Raw genomic sequence first — 18,451 nt, 5'->3', positions numbered from 1 at the left:
GACACTGAAAGGTCTTTATTACCTACAGGTCACCAGCAGCATTCCAGGGGACACAGGTCATCTGGCCCATGCAGAAGGCCCCCTGAAACTCAGCCACAGTCTAGTGCATTGGGGCCCTGAAGGCTCTCCCTCCCTCTCTTCCCCTCCCCATGCACACGTGGTACCAGGTGAGGCTAAGCAGGACAGAGGGCCCATAGATAAGGACTATGGGGTGGCTGGGCAGCATTCCACTCAGAGGAGGGAAAGAAGGGGAAAGGAGGTTTCCCCAGGCAGCATGGAGGAGGAGGAGGAAGAGGAGGAGGAGAAGGAGGAAGAGGAGGAAGGGGAGGAGGAGGAGGGCAGAGATTGGTTCTGAGGCTGAGGGAGGCCAGAGGAGGGAAGGGGAGGAGATGGAAATACGGCCTTCTAGATTGTGTTGGTGGCAAAGAGGATGATGAGGATGATGATGATGCCCACGATCACGCAGATGAGAATGATCATCTTCACATTTTTCCACCAGAATTTCCGAGCCACCTTCTGTGATGTGGTCTTGAAATGTTCTGACTGTGGGGGGAGACAGAGCAAAAATGAATGACGGCTCCTGGGGGTCCTCCCCCTCTGGAGGCAGGGGCAGGGGTGTAGGCCAAGGGCCTCCTCCACCCTGCCTTGCCTTATCACCCCCCAAACTGCAGCTGTAAAGACAAGGGCTCCCTGAGACTTGCCATTCCCACATTGCTGAGTGGGAAGAGGCCCAGAGAGGCAAAGACTGCCCACTATGGTCTTTCCCCATAATCAGACACTTGACCTGGCTCCAGTCAGCGCCTTCCCTCCAGGCCCTGCAATCTGAGGCCCAGGACTTCACTGGACTTTGTTCAGTGAGGGATTTACTTTAAGCAGCTGCAAGAAAAGAGACTGAGCTGGGGTCAAGTGAGACTAGTCTAGAAGGCTTAGCTTTCAGATGGGCATGAGGACCCCATGTTCTTTTTGTCTTCTCCTTGGATTCCCTTTTAGGCCATGTCAGCTTCTCTCCTGCCTCCTGCCATCAGCAGCCCTGGAAAGGCCCACCAGAGGGGTGGGCTTATACAGAGGGGCTCCCAAAAGATAGAGGAACACATGGTGTGGCAGTCCTAACACGCCGCTGAGGTTTTTACATGGGTGAAGTCAGGTTCAAACGAACGTTCAAGTTCATCTTGAAAGGGAAGAAAATATCACAGAAGGACAACTTAAAAAGATTCATTTGTGGAGATGGGGAAAAAGGCAATCATACTCCATCCTCTTGATAGAGAGGACAGGGTTCATAGGCTGACTGTATGAGAACCTCAGGGTTGCTATGGAACCAACCGGTAAAGCCACTCCTTTGCCTGGCAGCTGGTAGCCTCCCTGAGTCATCCCCTGACAACTGGCCCAGAAGTGACCACCCTCATTCATGGTATCCTAGGGAGTTCCTTCTGTGAGGGCTTGGCACTGCTCCGTGTGGGAAGCCCAGGCTCAAGTCTGGCAGTAAGGGCTACATGGATTATTTCTCATGATGGGGGGAATGGTAGCAGATAGTTAACTCTCTGTCTCTCTCTTTGTCTCTTCTTCCTCCTTTTTCTCTTTTTCTTCCTCTCTCCCTCCTCCTCTCTATCTCTGCCTCATTATCTGTCTTTTCTTCTTCTCTCTTTCTCTGTCCCTTCCCTCCTTCCTTCTCTCCCTTTCTGCTTCCTTCTCTCTCTGTCTCTCTCTCTCTGTCTCTCTCTCCCTCCCACCCTCCCTCCCTCCTTCCCTCTTCCCCCTGCCCCGTTCTGTCTCTTTCTCCCCAATATCCCCAACCCATCTCACTGTGGCCTCCAGGTCTTCCGTCTTGTTCCGAAGGTGGTCCAGGTTTTCTCCCCGAGCCAGGATTCGCTCCACATTTTGGGTCATGATGTTCTTCACCCCCTCCACCTCACTCTGGAGGCTCCTCACCCGATCGTTCCCACCTCCACCACTGGCTTCCTCCTGGTAAACACACAAGGAGTTAACAGGGCCAAGTGGAAAAGTCTCTGAAGCCTCAGAAGATGAAACCAGACTCTACCCAGAGTGGGTCAGCTTCCCCAAACTGTGTAGAGGGGGTCGGTGGTGATGGATGGAGGGTACATCAGGGTCACCTTTCCCCTTTCTCATCAGCCTCTTCCCTTCATTAGCTACAGCTAAGAGACTGGAGAATGGTTTCAAATCAGGGACAACTCCTTGATGAAATAGAAAACAACATAAATTCGTATTAGCTTCATGATTGTAGGCAAGGCTCCTAATTTCTGAGTCCAGGTTTTCCCTTCTGTAAAATGTGGATAAAAACATACACACCAGTTCTCTCATAGATTTTAATTAAAATCTTTTCAAAGATCATGTGCCTACTACATGGAAAGCATAGTGTTAGGCACAAAAAGATTTAAAAAAAATACTTCTACCCTCAAAGGTACTTTGATACTTCCTACCCTCAAAGGAAAGGGAGGGGAGACAACCAGTACATGAGTCAGTAAATAGAAATCATAGAGATATAGTAAATAAGGAACAATACAAAGTAATTTCAAAAGGGAGATAGTGCTGATAAATGGGAAGGTTTCACTGAGCAGTCCAGGGAGAAGGTGGCTCTGGAGGTTCCAAGAGTCAGAGGTGAGCAAGTCTCCCACCTTGTCTCAGAAATCTCCTGGAAAAGTCCTGCTTCCATTAGATTGTAAGATTCTTGAGGGCAGGGGTTGTCCTTTGCTTCTTTTTGTAAACTTTAGAGCTTAGCAAGGTGCAATCAATTAATCAACATTTATTAAGCTCACCTTCCTGAGTTCAAATCCAGCCTCGGACACTTACTAGCTGTGTGACCCTGGGCAAGTCACTTAACCCTATTTGCCTCAGTTTCCTCATCTGTAAAATGAGCTGGAGAAGGAAATGGCATGCCCTGTCAGTATCTTTGCCATGAAAACCCCAAATGGGGTCAAGAAGAGTCAGACATGACTGACAAAGACTGAAGGACAACAACACGGTGGGCGCTGAATAAATGTTGGTTGATCGCCTCTCTCCTTTCAGCCAGACTGTGTGGCTCCTTAGAAGTGGGACCAGCAACTCTAAGTTATCACCCTCCCCCCACTCCTCGGCCCCCTTCCATCTTCAGCCGTTGAGCCACAAACTTCTGCTTTTTCTACCTCCGCCCCCCACCCCCACCCCCCGGTGGCCCAGGGCATGGGCATGGGGATGGGGGCTCCTGGCCACTGAGAATGTTGGTGATGACAGTCAATAAAACTATGGGGATGTTGGGAGACAAAGGGAGTAGGTAGGTCTTCTTGAAGTCTAGCCTGTGGCTACCACATGGTATGGAACGATAGTCATCGGCCTTGGGTTCAAATTCCAGCCCTGATTCTACCAGCTTTTGTTTGATCCTCACCACCACCCAGTGAGACAGGTACCCATTATGATGCCCATTTTTACAGATGAGGATGTTAAGGTTGATAGTTAAGTGACTTACCCAGGGTCACACACACAGCTATTAAGTGTCTGAGGTCACTCTGGACTCAGATCTTCCCAGGCCTTCACCCTGTCCACTTTGTCTATCCCCTCTAGCCAACCCTGCTTCAGACCCAACCTTGGGCATATCACTTTATTTTGGTCAGCCTCCATTCCTCCATCTGTAAAGTGGGGATAAGGATAAACAGAGTGCTGGCCTTGGAGTCTGGAGGACCTGAAGTCAAATCCAGCCTCAGACTAGCTGTGTGATCCTGGGCAAGTCACTTCACCCAGTTTGCCTCAGTTTCCTCATCTGTAAAATGAGCCAGAGAAGGGAATGGCAAACCACTCGAGTAGCTCTGAAAAGAAAACCCCAAATGGGGTCAGGGAAAGTGGGACTCAACAACAAAGTGGGGAAAACAAGGACAGCTATCTCACAGGGTTGGGTGAGGATCAAGGGGGTTATGTAAATAAAATGCTTTCTAAATTGTAAAGTGCTATATGGTAAGTATTATTATCATTATAGGTTAAGTGACCTTCCCCCTCCCCTTTCACGAAGCCAGAAAGGCTAAGACTAAGTAGATAAAGCTAAGGGAAAATTGTTTGAGTCTCCGAGTTAAGGGACCACCCCAAGGTCACAAGGCTAGTAGAACAGTAACTCGGTAGCTAAAGTAGCTGGAGTCTTGGAGAGATTATGCGATAATGCTTTAAGTTCAGCCTTAAAGGGAAGGACGGGTCCTTTTCTACCACAGAAAAGGTAAGCATTCCTGCTTCTCCCCCTTTCTCCCCCTTGCCCCCAAAGCCTGGGTAAACAGGGTTTGAAATCATGACATCACACACCGAACCCAAGTTCCACATTTCAGGAAGCCAAGGCTGATCCCTCTGGACAGAAAGAGTAATGAAGAAGGGCACTAGTGCCACCCCAACACACCCAGGCCGGTCTCAAGCTTCTTCTCCCCCAACCCTCCAAACCACGAGGCTTTTGCATTCATATCAAAACTGAAGGAAGAAGGGGGAAGAAGCCCGCCTCCAGCCCTGGGAAGCTCCATTTCTGCCCAGCTGACCCAGCAAGCCAGGGAATACTGGGGCTTCAAAGGAGCAGCTGGGGCCCTTGGGCCTGGAGGGAGAGGCCTGGCAGGCTTTGGTCTCTCTCTGGGGAGGTGGGCAGCCAGGCCAGGCTCTGCTCCTCCCTGGATCGGGGAGTCCTCCTCCTATAGCCTCCGCCCCCACAGGAACTCAGCCAAGCATTCCAGGAAGAATTCCTGGTTTTTGGGGCCATCAGGGAGGTCAGGGAAGTGAAGGCCAGTGGTGGGGAGGGTGGGGGTGATCGGAGAAGGGAGCAGCCACCCCCAGCTGGGACAGCCCGGAGTGTCTGTCAGACAGGAGTCTCTGGGGGTCCTCCCCATCTCCTCTCTCCCCTAAACCCTCCAGATGTTGATGGATCGCCACTCTCTTCCCCCTCCCTTTTCCTCCTGACCCACCTCCCAGCCCCTCTCCCATTCCAGGCCTCCCTTACTCACCATCTCTGCCTCCCGTCCAGCTGGGGCCCGTCAACAGCTGGGACAACAGCAAGCAAAGAAACTGGCTCGGGTACTTTTCTTCCCGGGTGCGCTCAACCTACTTCCTGCTTATTCCAACTTTCAGCCCGCCCCAAAGGCTGAGCTGCGCTGCTGCGTGGGGTCGGTCTACACTGCCGTCCCAGACTGGGCGGCACTCCGAGGCACACCTGGATCCACAGGTTACTTTGACAAGGAGGAGGAGGAGGGGCTGGCTGCCTTGGGGCCTCCCCCAGCCTTTCCTCTAGCAGGGCTGGACTTACTTAAAGACATAGGGCTCCCGGGGCCCCTTCAAGACTCTGGAGGCTCCCCAGAACACCCTGAGAACCTGGGGGGAACAAATCTCCAGCTGGCTACCTCTGCTGGGGAGATGGCTCCTGCCCTCCAGGCCTTCTAGGCTGCCCTCCCCCAACTTCCACCACCTGGAAAAGAACGCAGCTCATTTTTCATGAAAACATTTCCAAGTTAGAGCCTGAAGGGATGTTAATAGCCACATAAGCCAACTTGCCAAGGCGCAGATGAGGACTAGACTCAGAAACTACTGTCTTTTCTCCCTTTCTCCTGTTTAATCAAAACCTCAATTTTTGTTTTGGCAGATTAATATGTGAATGTAATAGGCTGGCAGCAGGCCCAAGAGGTTAGAAACCTGGCCTTGAAAGACTTGGGTTCAAATTCGGCCCCTGATACCCATTGGCCGCCTCACCCTGGGCAAATCTCTTCATCCTTTGGAGTCCCAGGTTCGAAGGCAGGAGTTCCCCTGGAGTTGAATTGGAAAATCCTCATAGCTTTATTTTCATTAGCCTTCAACTAAAATTAGTATTTCCTACAAATAACTAAAAACATTCTGATAAGGGATCTGTAGGTTTCACCAACTGTGAAGGGGTCGGAGACGCATAAAAAAGTGAAGGACCCCTGTGCTGAGGCTCTAAATTAAAAATAAGCAGCTCATCTGCACCCGTGGCCGGAATTTGCACGCCAGAAGTACTATACTCCGATGAAATAGTATAAATTCAACATTTATTAAACACCCACTAGGTACCTAACTGCCAGGGGTGGGCAACCTTTGGCTTCCAGTCCACACATAGTCCTCTAGGTCCTCAAATTCAACCTTTGACTGAATCCAAACTTCACGGAACAAATTTGTAAACGAATTTTGGCCTTGAGGCTTCAGGTTCCCCACCCCTGAAAGCACTTATTAAGCACCTGCTGTGTGCCAGGCATTGGAGATACAAAACCAAAAGGAAAACAGAACCTGAGTTCTAGGAGTTTGGATTGGAACGGGGTGGGCAACATGGACGTGTGTGTATATATAGAGAGAAGGTAGATCTGGGCAGGACAGCAGTAGTGTCTGGGGGGAAGCAGGAAAGGTGTCATGGGGAAGATTCATTTTGAAGGAAGGCAGGATTCCAAGAGTCAGGATGTATCACAGCTTTAGAGCAGGAAGGACTCTTGGAGGTCGCTGAATCTGGGTCTCAAATTCAAGGTCACCCAGACAGTGGCAGAGCAAGGATCACAGATTCTGATCAAAAAAAAAAATCAAACCCAAAATTAAAATTGACTAAGTTGTTGCTATGCCTTGTTCTGCTTGAGGGTCTTAAGAAATTAAGGCACCCCTATTTTTAGTGCAGGATAGCTGGAAAAAATAAAAACCCTGGATTAGGGAGTTTAGAGATCTGGGTTGGGCAACTTTGGGCATGTGGCTTCACCTCTGTGTCTCATTTTTCTCCTGTGGCAAAATGGTTATAGAGGCTGAGATAGATTGTTGGTATGATAGTGCTCAAAGACCACCTAGTCCAACCCCCTCATTTTAAGATGAGGAAACCGAAATAACCTCTAAGACAACTTTTAGTTCTAAAATTATGATTTCTGTTTCTGCAATCTGAAGTTGGGGTTTTGTGTTTTCTGGGAGCTGAGAGCAAGGGACACTGGCCAAGCAGTTAGGGACACCTCCAGTGGAGGGAGGATGCCTTGTGAGGGAGGGCAGGTGCCCAGCCAAAGGCTAAGACAAGGACTGGAGAACAGGAAGGAGGCTGGGTAGCTGCCCACACAGTGAGCCTGATGGAGCTGGAAATGGGACAGGTGGAGAGAGGGGGCGGCTCCTTGCTAGACACATCGTGCTCTTTCTCTCTGTCTCTGTCTTTCCCTCTCTGTTTCTGTCTCTGAGCTTAGAGCAGTAGCACCCTAGAAGGAAGATGAGGGTAATTTTGTACCTCACTCCAGGATTACACCAGGTGACAAGAAATCTTGTCAGAGACACTTTCAGAGAGTCCCTAGGGCCGGAGATAGGGGCCCTAAGGGAAAGATTTTTTCCCCCATCCCTGGCTCCCTGCCAAGGCAAAAGGCCATTGCTAGTCTTCCTAGACTTTATCTTGGTGGGAGAACAATAGCAAAAAGGCACGAAAGGTGAAGCATCCTGTCCTATCTCAGAAGAGAGAAAAAATTCCAGAATGATTTCTGCAGCTGGGAAAAACACATTCCAGCCCAATGCTAGGATTAATTAGCTTTTTTTTTCCCTTTGGGCTGTCAAGACACCCAGACAGGAGAAGGGAATGGCTAGATGTGCCAACTTGCCTTCAGTTTGAATGAATGTGGCCACCGCACACTGTAGGACTTTTGACAGCTTAGTTTAGAGGGGGCGGGGTATGACAGGAAATGGCGGCCCTGCCCAGCCAGAGAGCCAGCGAGCAAGAGGGGAATACCAAGCATACCAGACTAGGGATGTGAGTTACAACACGTGAGTAGAGGCCAAAGACTGCCACTGACACTCTGGCACGTGTCCCAGGCAAGAGGATATTTGGCCTGGTCCCAAAGCTCCCTGCATCCAGGGCCTGTCCTGCCTATATTATTACCCTCATCTTCCTCCAGACCGGCACTGTACAAATGTGATTATGGCTCTGGAAATGAAAACCTGGGCCCCTCAGAGGCTAAAGAGCTAAGGCAGATGATAATGGCATTGACCCAAGTCATAAGAGACAGTTGCTAATTAAATGTACGGAGACCTTAGCACAATAACAGGGCAGAGGGCAGTAAAAGGGAGTCAATATTTTCATTGCTTAGTAGGAATTATTAACCTGTGTCCCACTGAACTTGGTTTAAAAAAATATTTTGACAACTGTATTTCAATATAATTGGTTTCATTATAATACTACTTTGAAAAACTGATGCATTTAAAAACATTACCCTGAGAAGGAGTCTGTAGGCTTGGCTAGATTGATTGCAAGGAGGGCCAAGACATTCTTGGAGCCTAAGAACTCTTGGAGAGTGTGCATTTTGTACATGGAAATCCATAGCCCATGGTCAAGGAAGTCACCTCCTTCTAAAAGAAAGATCACTTTAGGACATTTGGGAAGGGAACTAAAGACTCCTGGTAGGTTTGAGGGCGGTGGGGGGCAGGGAAGTGAAGTCCACAAGAAAAAGCTCACAGAAGCAGCCAGGAGGATTCTGGGGTAAATAGTAGGTTTGGTTCCCAGGAGCACAAGGGATACAGGTCTAGATAAAAGACAGGCTTGGGAAATAAAATGTGTCCAAATTTTGCCCCTCTCTTCTTCCGTCTCTTCCCACATCATTTTTTTTTTAAGAAATTGGATAAAAGAAAGAAAAGAAAAAACTCTTTGTAACAAATATGCAAACAAATTTCCACATTGATTGTGGCTGAAAATGTATTTTTCTACCTACCGCTCTCCATTAGGAGTCAGGAGGTGGGCAGCACACTTCACCACTCATTCTTGGATGGTCGTTGTGTTGATCAGAGATCTAAAGTTTTTCAAAGTTGTTTATCTTAACAGTGTTTTTGTTATTGTGTAAACTGTCCCACCCGTAGGATTTGAGCTGGTCTTCCATGGACCCCAGGGCCCTCTAATGGCCCAGATTAATCAAGGGCTTTGGTACAGGATCCCCAGGTCAGTCCCCTGAAGGGATCCAAACCTCACCTTATCCCCCAAAGTAGCCTTCCTCCTTGCTCTCTTGAGATGACACAGAGATGGCCTAGAGCAGGGATGGGAAACCAGTGGCCTTAAGGCCACATGTGGCCCTCTAGGTCCTCAAGTGCGGCCCTTTGACTGAATCTAAACTTTACAGAACAAATCCTTCTATTATTTATTTCCTCACCCCTGGCCTAGAGTCTAGGCCCTAGACCCTCCTAGAATAGACCAGGCAAGCACTTGCTTCAGCAGCATTAACCCCCAAAATCAATTCTGCTCTTTTTCATGACTAGCTTATTCATAGGCTAATAACATCATAGATTTAGAGCTGGAAAGGACCTTAGAGCTCATCTTGTCCTCCCATTTTACAGATAAGGAAACTGAGGCATCGGGCTGCGCTCCTGACTCTCTGAACCATGCCACAGGAACCTCTTCACTCTGGAAGTTCACTTTCCTCATGGACTTCTCACACTGGAGGTCCTTTCGGCCCACAGCTTCTCTCTCATTGGCTCCTCCATTTGGAGAGGATGGCTAAGGCAGTTATGCCATTGATCCTCTCCAGGCTCTAATCCTGAATCTCCAGACCTTCTTCACCATCCTTTACCCAGCCCCAAACTTGAAGGTACCTCCCCCCACAACCCTTTACATCTTTCTTTTATATAGGGTCTTCCCCCCATAAACTAGAAACTCCCTAAGGGCAAGATAGATTGTCTCTCTGCTTGTCTTTGTATCCTGGATTAGCAGATAGGAAATCCTTGTTCACTTGACTTGGTGACCAAAGAGGTTGACTTACTCAAAGGTACTACAGGTAGTAAGTGTGGGATGGACAGTGTGTGGAAGGAGCAAGATCTTAACCTCTTCTTTCATGCTGGTTAGTCTAGATATACCTTAAAAGATAGTCACTGAAACTTGGTTGGCCTAAAGGCTCAGATTGTCCCTCATCACCTGAATACAAAGCAGTAAGGAAGACCTTGGTGGGGGACAGGAGGGCGGGTCTGAGATGCTTGGCTGATGGAGCTCAGGGTGCTTGGGTGATGGAGCCCATGGGTACTTGGGTGATAGAGCGGGGGCGGGGTGGGGGGTGCTTCTCAGCTGAATCCACTTGAGGTGTCCTCAATGCCCATCCTTGTTGAATATCCTTCTTCTGCTAAGGACATACGAGCAGAGTTCTGTTCTGGCTGAATGACCACAGGCAATTTACCCCCCACCCCATCTGTTAACTGTTGAACAACCTCTAATGATCTCATTTTGTTCCGGTTTCTAGCCTAAATCACAGGGTACAGACCAGAATCAAGCCCAGCTCAGGACAGTGGATGCAGTCTTACAGGACTGAAGCATAATGAGTTCATTAAAACTGGAGCCTGGCAGTGCAGAGGAAGATGAAGGCAGCTTGGCCTTCCTCCTCTTAGTAGTCCCCATAGAGAAGGTGATTTCAGTATTGTGCTCCCCCTTCTCCTGGGAGATGGGGTGGGGGGTAAATTGCTGTGGTCATTCAGCCAGAACAGAACTCTGTTCATATGTCCTATGTCCTTAAAAGCTGAGCCTTAAAGATAATTGTGGTAAACTGCTGGGCCTTTCAGCCTGGTAATTTAAGCTTTCCCTAAGTTCTACTTGGGAATCTCTTTAAAACTCAGTTTTTCTTCAGAGCAGCCTGGAAGGACTGAATTTTCGAGGATGTAGAAAGAAATGTTCCCCTTATTAGAAAAGGATAAATTCAAAAGAATTAATTGTTCTCCCCTTGCTGGGACCAGATGCATTTGATTGCTGATGGTCTTCCCCCAGCTGCTGGGTGGAGGCCTCCTGGTAAAAGGCCCCTTTTACCTTTTAAGGGAGTCCTTCCGATCTGTGTAAATATTTGGTCTTGAATGACTTTGTGGAAATGATTAAGACAGCTGAACCAGCAGCCCTTGGGACCCCAACAGTGAGACAATGAAAGCCAAGGCAGATCCCTGGAATTTTAAGATTGTTGAACATTTATAATGAAGAAATGGCTTGAGGGTTTTTTGTTTTGTTTTTGTTTCTTAAATTTGGAATTTGAGAGACTGACCACAGTTCGGCCACAGGAATGTTGTTATAGTTCTTCGGTGCAAACCACTGGAGGAGACATTGGAAGGAACAATGCTAAATTCTTGCCAGGTCTCCAGAGTTTTTCTGAAATGGGGCATTGGGACAAACATACCAATTGCACCACATTTAATTAGCTGAGGATGAGCTGGGGTGCTGAGTCAGTTTAAAAAAGATTCCCCTTTCACCCCTGAACAGAGAACTGTGAGCACCAAGGGAGGGGCCCTGAAGAACTCAGAGGTCTCAGGAATATTTCCCCAACCCCAGCAGAAACAGCTACTGCTTGTATATGAGAACTAAAGTGCATGGCTGGCCTAAAGGATTTCCTGGATTTGTGTTCTTTTGTGTCCCCCCCCCCCCCACCCCAGTCCAGGGAGGCAGAGTCAGGCCCCAGAAACAGAGCCAGTCAGTGGCAATGTGGGCCCTCAGCAATGTGTTTTGTCTGGGGATGTGGGAGAGGTAGAGTTGAACCTGCCCTAATGGAGCAGGACCAGGCAGAATGTGGATCCTCATGAGGCCTGTAGCAATGCTCAGTCTGGGCCCGGTAGTAGTGGTTGTCCTGACCCAACACGGGGGTAGCCGTTGACCTTGCCAGAGACAGCATCGGGCAAAAACACGCGTACCAGCCTCGGTGGACAGGAGATCAGTCCTCAGCTGTGGCAGCAGCAGTCTCATGGCCGAAGAGTGGGCGCTGGCATGGTCACTGACAAAAGGCAGGCCACCATAGCCCACTGATTACTATAATGCAATGCTGACCGATGTTATTCCTGCTTATGATCACATTTTTACAGTGAGAGACGTACTGTGAGATACAAAGTTTTGTCATAAACCACGGTCTAGGTATCCCCAGGACAATCTGTCCCCACGCACCCGAGGCCATGACGAAACAGCGAGTTTATTTATTTTTTTGCGTTAGTTCCATTTATTCTTCATACAAATATTTTACGGTTTTATTTAAAAATGATTTTTTTGACAAAATCATATACACATTTATACAAAGAAAAATAAAATTCTAGGATAGAACCTAGGGAGCAAGGTGGTTGCAAGACCTGATGCTTTAGACCTGGGACTCTGTCCTTCCTGGGGTTCTCCTAGATTCAGTCATTCTTTCAGGGGATGGTTACATTGTTTGTTGGGTTTTGGTTAAGTTTCTGTCGTAGTTTTTCTCTTCCTTCATAGTTCTGCATGTCTCAGGTTTTTTTTTTTTTTCCGCATCCCAGAAATCAGAGTAGCCCAGTAATAACCCTACGGTTGCTTAAGTGATAGAGGGTTCTCTGGAACAGATGTGTCAAACATGTGACCCAAGGGCTGCAGGCAGGCCCAGAGAACTCCCAAGTGGGGCAGATTAAAATGTAAGTGGGAAATATTTAACAAAATAAATAAAAATACAAAAAACATGGATTAAAATGTGAGAAATATTTAACAAAATAAGTAAAAATACAAAAACATGGATAATATTACAGCTCAAAATAAAGTCCACATGCAGCCTGCAGGGAGCTTTAAGTACTGATTTTCCTCCAAGTATTCTAATTCAAATACCACCGTTCTACTTGGAGTTCCTAGAATGGGACACTCCATTGCCCATCTCTATGCTTTTGTTCTGGCTGTGCCTCCCCCCAGATGCTCTGTCCACTCTCACATCTACCTCTTAATCTCCCTGACTTCCTTCCAGACTCAGCTCAAATCCTACCTCCAGCAGGAGGCCTTTCCCAGTCTCCCCAGCTGCCAGTACCTTCCTTTCCCAAATTGCTTTCTATCTATGCTGTATATATCTTGTATCTAGCTACTTATTTGCATGCTGTCTCCCTCATTGAAGAAAGCTCCTTGAAGGCAGGAACTGTGTTTTCACATTTCATTTGTATCCTCAGTAGAGCTTCTGGTACACAGGAGGTGCTTAATAATTGCTTGCTGGATTGACTGGGCCACTTATTACACCCAGGAATGTGTTGGCCAATGTTTAACAATCAGCTCATAAAAAAATAAAAAATTAAAACGAAACATACTTTTAGGTTAATTTGAATTACTATCATTTTTCCATCACTTTCTTAAGTCTAGACAATCCCTAAGGCAACAAATTCAGCCATAATCTGTAGCTTTGCCTTTTTCCAGCATAAATGCTTGCACTGAAAATTTAACAATCAACTTTCAAGTGGGTTGGAGCAGGCTCCAGCACAGCCCTGCACCTAACAGTCTAAACAGGCTCTATTGCTTTCTCTGGTCTTAGCACCAGGCTATTCTGCTGGACCCTTCAATACACCCTTCCAGCCCCTTGCCTCCACCTCATTTGAGGAGCTGTACCATTCGCTTTGTGGGGTTCCAAACCAGAGGTTTCACAGGGTTAAATTTACCGAAACAAGCTGCCAGCCCCGGGTTGTCAGTGTTTTCTCCTTCCTCACTGAATGTAGATACTTATCCGTTTACTGGTTGTAGCCCCCAAGTGGAATGTAGGTTTCTTGAGAGTGGGGGACAGGGGCTTTCTTTTTCTTTTAATGTTCTGTCTTTGTATCTCCAGGACCCTGCAAACTTCTGGCACTTAGGGAATGCTTGTTGGGCTGAAATGGATCGGATTGAGTGGTGGAGCTGGGACACAAACCCAGCTTCTCTGATCCTGAATCCAGAATTCTTTCCCTTGCACCCTCTTTCTGCCTCAGTGTCTTCGTAAGCAGCTGGGGATGAGGTGGAGTGGGGGAGTACACTGAATAGATTGCCGGACTTGGGAATCAGGGAGACCCGAGTTCAAATCCCCCATCAGATACTCGAGCTGTGTGACAGTGGTCAAGTCACTTAACTGAGGTCTGCCTCAGTTTCCCCATCTGGAAAATGGGGATAATAATAACCTCTACATTCTAGGCAGCTAGGTGGTGTTGTGGAGTGTCTGCTAGACTTGGAGTCAGGAAGACCTGAGTTCAAATCCCATCTCAGACACTGTATAATCATAACATGGACGATAATCATGGATAGATCTTCAAATTCGCATACCATTACAGACACTTATTAGCTATGTGGCTGTGGGTAAGTATCCTGGCTTCAGTTTTCTCATCTGTAAAGTGAGGCTAATAGCACCCCCATCCCAGGGTCGCTCTGAGGATCAAGTGAGATTGTGCTTTTGAAGCGCTTTGCAAACGTTAAGGCGCTAGCTATTTTGCTCATACAGTTCACCTGAGATGTTCTCCCCTTTCTGTGTCCGTCATTAAAATTACCGTATTTCCCCATGTATAAGATGCACCTTTTCCGAAAAATTTGGGGTCTAAAAACTGGGTGCGTCTTATACAGTGATAGTAGATTTTTTTTAGTTGCATTTCCTGCTTTTCTGCTCTCGTTTTTGTGCTCGTTGTTGTAGATTTTTTTTACTTGCATTTCCCGCTTTTTCGCACTTGTTGTCTTTGCGCTCATTGTTTCGCATTTGTTATGGGTATATTAGGTTACGTTTTGCCACGTTCTGCCCAGAAATGGCTCAGAAAAGATTTTCGTACAGTGCTGAATTCAAGTTAAAAGTGATCCAGTTTGCAAAAGTGAATGGCAATAGTGCTGCTCCTCCAACTGAGAAAACAATCGGAGACTGGCTACGAGAAGAAGAAACCCTACTGAAAACGCCACGGCAGAAGAAGGCCCTGAGAGGCAAGTCAGCAAAATGGCCTGATTTAGAGAGGGAACTGAAGATATGGATTGAAGAGCAAAGGGCAATCGGAATTCCTGTGTCCACGAAGATGGCTCGGCATGAGGCAAGAAGAACTGCTGATGAAAAAGAAGTTACCGATTTCAAAGGAGGACACAAGTGGTGCTTCAGGTTCATGAAACGGAATGGACTAAGCATGCGTACATGCACCAGACTTGCCCAAAAGATGCCTGAAAGCTATGAGCAGATGAATAAAACTTGAGTTCAATAACTTTATGTAATACATTTTTTTTTTCAAATTTTGGGCCCCAAAATTATGGCACATCTTATACATGGGGAAATATGGTAACCTCCAAACCCTTTCTCCGTGAATTCAGCAACTGACCCTACTCAGCTTGGTTCATCTTTTTATCTGTGTTCATTGCCTGCTCAAATGTCACTATTATTTGTGGAAGTGCAGCCCAAAGGAAAGCACAGGCCGGACTTTGTCCTCCAAAACCATGGCACACATGTATAGGAAGTGGGCCCTGGGGGACTCGAATTGTCAACCGGACTCAATGAACGTGACTAAGCACAGCTACTGTTTGCAGAGGACTGTTTTAGGCACCCAGGAGGCTACAAGGACTACAACCACCCTGGACTCTGATAGGCAAGCTTTTGCCTCAGTTTGGCCCACACCGAGCCTTGCTAAGTGGTACAGTGTATGGTGTGCTGGACCTGGAGTCATGAAGATCTCAGTTCAAATCCTTCCTCCGATACTTATTAGCTGTGTGACCTTGGGTGAGTCACTTAGCTGTTGTCTGCCTCAGTTTCTTGACAACAATGTGGCTTGCAGCTGCTGCTGAGTTGTAAGACCCAACAAGACCAACAATAAGAGCTGCCAGCACAGGTTCTTTGATCTGCTTTTCTAAGGGAAGCAACTTTAAGGGGTTAACAATTGCACTTTAATCAAACATACATATATCATTCACTTAGTTCAGGGGGAAAAGCCAGCACCCTGAACTTCAGAGCAAATACAAATAGAAATTACAAACAGAAAATATCAACAGATCAAATAACACAATTCAACAGACAGGCTTTGTCTGATCGAGACATCACATACATAGTTCCCAAAAAGAGAAGCACCAACATCTGGGTTTTCTTCAAAGCTGGGGTGCTCTTAACAATGGCTACCCAGAGTCTCCACACCAATACTCTTCCAATGAGTGAGAGCCCCAAACAAAGTGCTAACATTTGAGTTTATATACCCTCCTTAGGGCCGGAATCAGCAAAAGGGTATGGGCCTGAGGCTTAACACCTAGTTAGCAAAAGGGACTGGGACTTTGTACCTAGTAAGACTTAATCAAAGGTACTTGATTACTTTAGCATTCTAAAAGAGAAAACAGTAAAAAAGTCCCCCCTTAATTAATATTACAACTGTGAAACGGGGATAATAATAGCACCCACTTCCCAGAGTTGTTGTGAGTTTTGGTATTTGTAGGGCACTTAGCATAGGGCTTAAATTCAGTAGGCATTTAATAAATGCTTGTTTTCTGCTTTCCTTCTACCTTACTTCCTCACTATCAGCTCCAAATTATGCCCATGTTCCCTATATATATGTTGTTTTCCCTCATTAGAAGGTAAGCTTCTTGAGGTCAGGGATTGGCTTGCTTGTTTATATTTGTATATCCAGTGCAAAGTAGTGCCTGGCACATAGTAAGCACTTAATAAATGCTGTATCTACTTAGATCTTGGAATTATCTGTATAGAGATGATAAATGAACCTGTGAAAGCTGATGAGAACATTAAAAAAAAACCCAGAGTGTCTAGAGAGAAATGAGAAGCCAACACAGAACCTTGGTGTGTGCCCACTGTTAATGGGTCTGGCATGGGTAAAGATCCAGCCAAGGAGACAGAGAAGAAGCAGCTGGGCTGGTAGGAGGAGAACCAGGAGACCAGTGCTGAGAAAACCCAGAGTCCACGGGGATAATGTCATCTAGTGTCAAAGGCTGCAGAGAGGTGAAGAAGGATGAGGACCGAGGATGGGCACTGGATTTGGCAAGTAAGAGATCATTGGTATCTTTGGAGACAGCACTCTCAGCTGGAGGATTGCAGAGGATTTGGAAGAAACAGAGGAAGGGGAGACCAATGAGTGAGTGTAGGCGGCATGTTCGTGGATGGGTGATGTCAAGGGATTGCGAGGCAAGGAATAAGGGAAGAGAGGGAGAATGGCTAGAATTGTGGAGAAGCATGGGGTAAGCTGTTCATTGGAGTCCAGGGGAGGTGATGGTGTGGAAGACTTTGGGAAAGCAGAGAAAGTTTGGAACAATTTCTGTGAGAACTGGGACAAAGTATCAATTAGGAAGGAGTAAAAAGATTGCCTTCCTGCAGTGAGAGCCCAGTTGAGATTAGATAAATTTGAAAAGGTTCTTTGTTAAAAGGGTTGGTTCTCTGGGAGAAAAGAGGGGGAGGGATTCAGGGAAAAGTTTAAACAAATTGTAAAATTTGTTGTAAACCCCACCTCCCATTTTTTAAGGTGACAAATTTGCAGTGGATGAAGTCATTTTGGTAGCTTGACTTTCTCCCAGTCCGTTTAGCCACAATGTGAGTGGATGAGGAGACAGATGGCAGCAATAATCCAGGATTTGGGTCCAGTCAGGCATGATTGGTCCCTAGGACGAGGGAGAAAAGAGATTTAAGGGACGAGGAGTCTGGGGAGTGGCATTGCCTATGAGATCAAGATTGAGAAGGGAGGACAGTGTAGACAGAGGAGGGGTGGTAGCCTGGTAAAGCAGCCAGGGGTGGAGGGACTGGAGGTTGTGTTGTGGAGGAAGAACAGGTTTAGGAGCAGTAAGGCACAGAGATGTCTTGATGGTGTAAATGGAGCAGATGCGGGTGATGGCAATATCAAGGGTACGGCCATTTTCTGTGTTGATCTGAAGCCTAGTGGAGGACTGGGCTTGGGGAACTGAGTAGAGGGAGGAAAATGGAAGGGACCACCCGGGTGTATGTTGAAATCCTCTCCTGGGAGGACAGGAACTGTTGCAGAATGTGAGATTGGGAGCCAAACATGAAGTCACCGATTTTTTAAAAATATTGCTGGGGTTTGCAAAGAGCGTTACAAATGTGACCACATTTCATTCATTCCTTTAACAAACACTTATTAAACGCCTACTATGTGCCGGACGTGCTAAGCGCTGGGGATACGAGAAGAGGCCAAGGTCACTGCCTACCCTCAAGGAACTTCCAGTCTAATTTGACCCCGATCACAGGGCTGGGAGGTGGGGTGCCCTTGCTATCCCTCTTTAAGTGACGACGACGCTAAATGAGAACGAGTGGGGGCGGCTGGCTCCAGGACCCCCACTCTGTCTAGGCACCACCTAGCTAACTGCCGCAGCCCCTGGGAAAGGAGAATGTTCTGGGGGTCTGGCGGGTAGCCGAAGTAAGAGATGGGTAATGAGCCTGGAAGAACTAAGGATAAAGTCCAGACAAAGGGGTCTGAACGTCATCCCGGGGCACTGGGGAGCCGCGGTGCCTTCTTGAGCAGGGGAATGACTCAGTAGAGTCCAGCCCAGCCCAAGCTCATCTCCTTGGCCGCTAGGGGGAGGGATTCCCGGCTCTGCCCAGAGCTTGCTGGGGGACCTTCATTCAGTGCATCTCTATAAAGACAGGTTTGGCGTCGAGGGAGCCCTGGGGGAGCCCTGGGGGCGGGGTTATCGGAGGCCGTAAGGCGCCGACACTGCACGCCAGCTGGGGGGCGGAGCCTGCTCCCTGGGGCCCTTTGCGACATTCCCGGCGCTTCTCGCTTTGTGGCTCCCGGGAAGGGGAGGGAGAATGGTGGCGTGTCTCGGGTCTTGACCGGGGAGGCGGGGTTCCGGCCC

At 47.7% G+C, this 18,451-nt stretch overlaps 1 protein-coding gene across 1 annotated transcript; it reads right to left on the bottom strand.

The window, feature by feature from the left end:
* Positions 1-5,163, bottom strand: VAMP8 (vesicle associated membrane protein 8). The gene is made up of 3 exons (XM_036751200.1): positions 4,956-5,163; positions 1,801-1,959; positions 1-543 (listed from the first exon to the last, which is right to left on the bottom strand). The coding sequence occupies exons 1-3, from the start codon at positions 4,956-4,958 to the stop codon at positions 406-408; spliced, it is 300 nt and encodes a 99-aa protein (XP_036607095.1). The 5' UTR covers positions 4,959-5,163; the 3' UTR covers positions 1-405.
* Positions 5,164-18,451: the final 13,288 nt, after the last annotated feature.

The sequence above is a fragment of the Trichosurus vulpecula genome, chromosome 3 (genome assembly GCF_011100635.1).
Source record: "Trichosurus vulpecula isolate mTriVul1 chromosome 3, mTriVul1.pri, whole genome shotgun sequence".
In the NCBI taxonomy this organism is placed as follows: Eukaryota; Metazoa; Chordata; class Mammalia; order Diprotodontia; family Phalangeridae; genus Trichosurus; species Trichosurus vulpecula.
This window is presented reverse-complemented; position numbering and strand designations above follow the sequence as displayed.

Bases quoted from the DNA above. Each gene is read 5' to 3' on its own strand.
- VAMP8 (XM_036751200.1), bottom strand. The intron at 544-1,800 runs GTGAGATGGGTT...CTCCCCCCACAG, and splicing joins CGGAAGACCTGGAGGCCACA to TCAGAACATTTCAAGACCAC.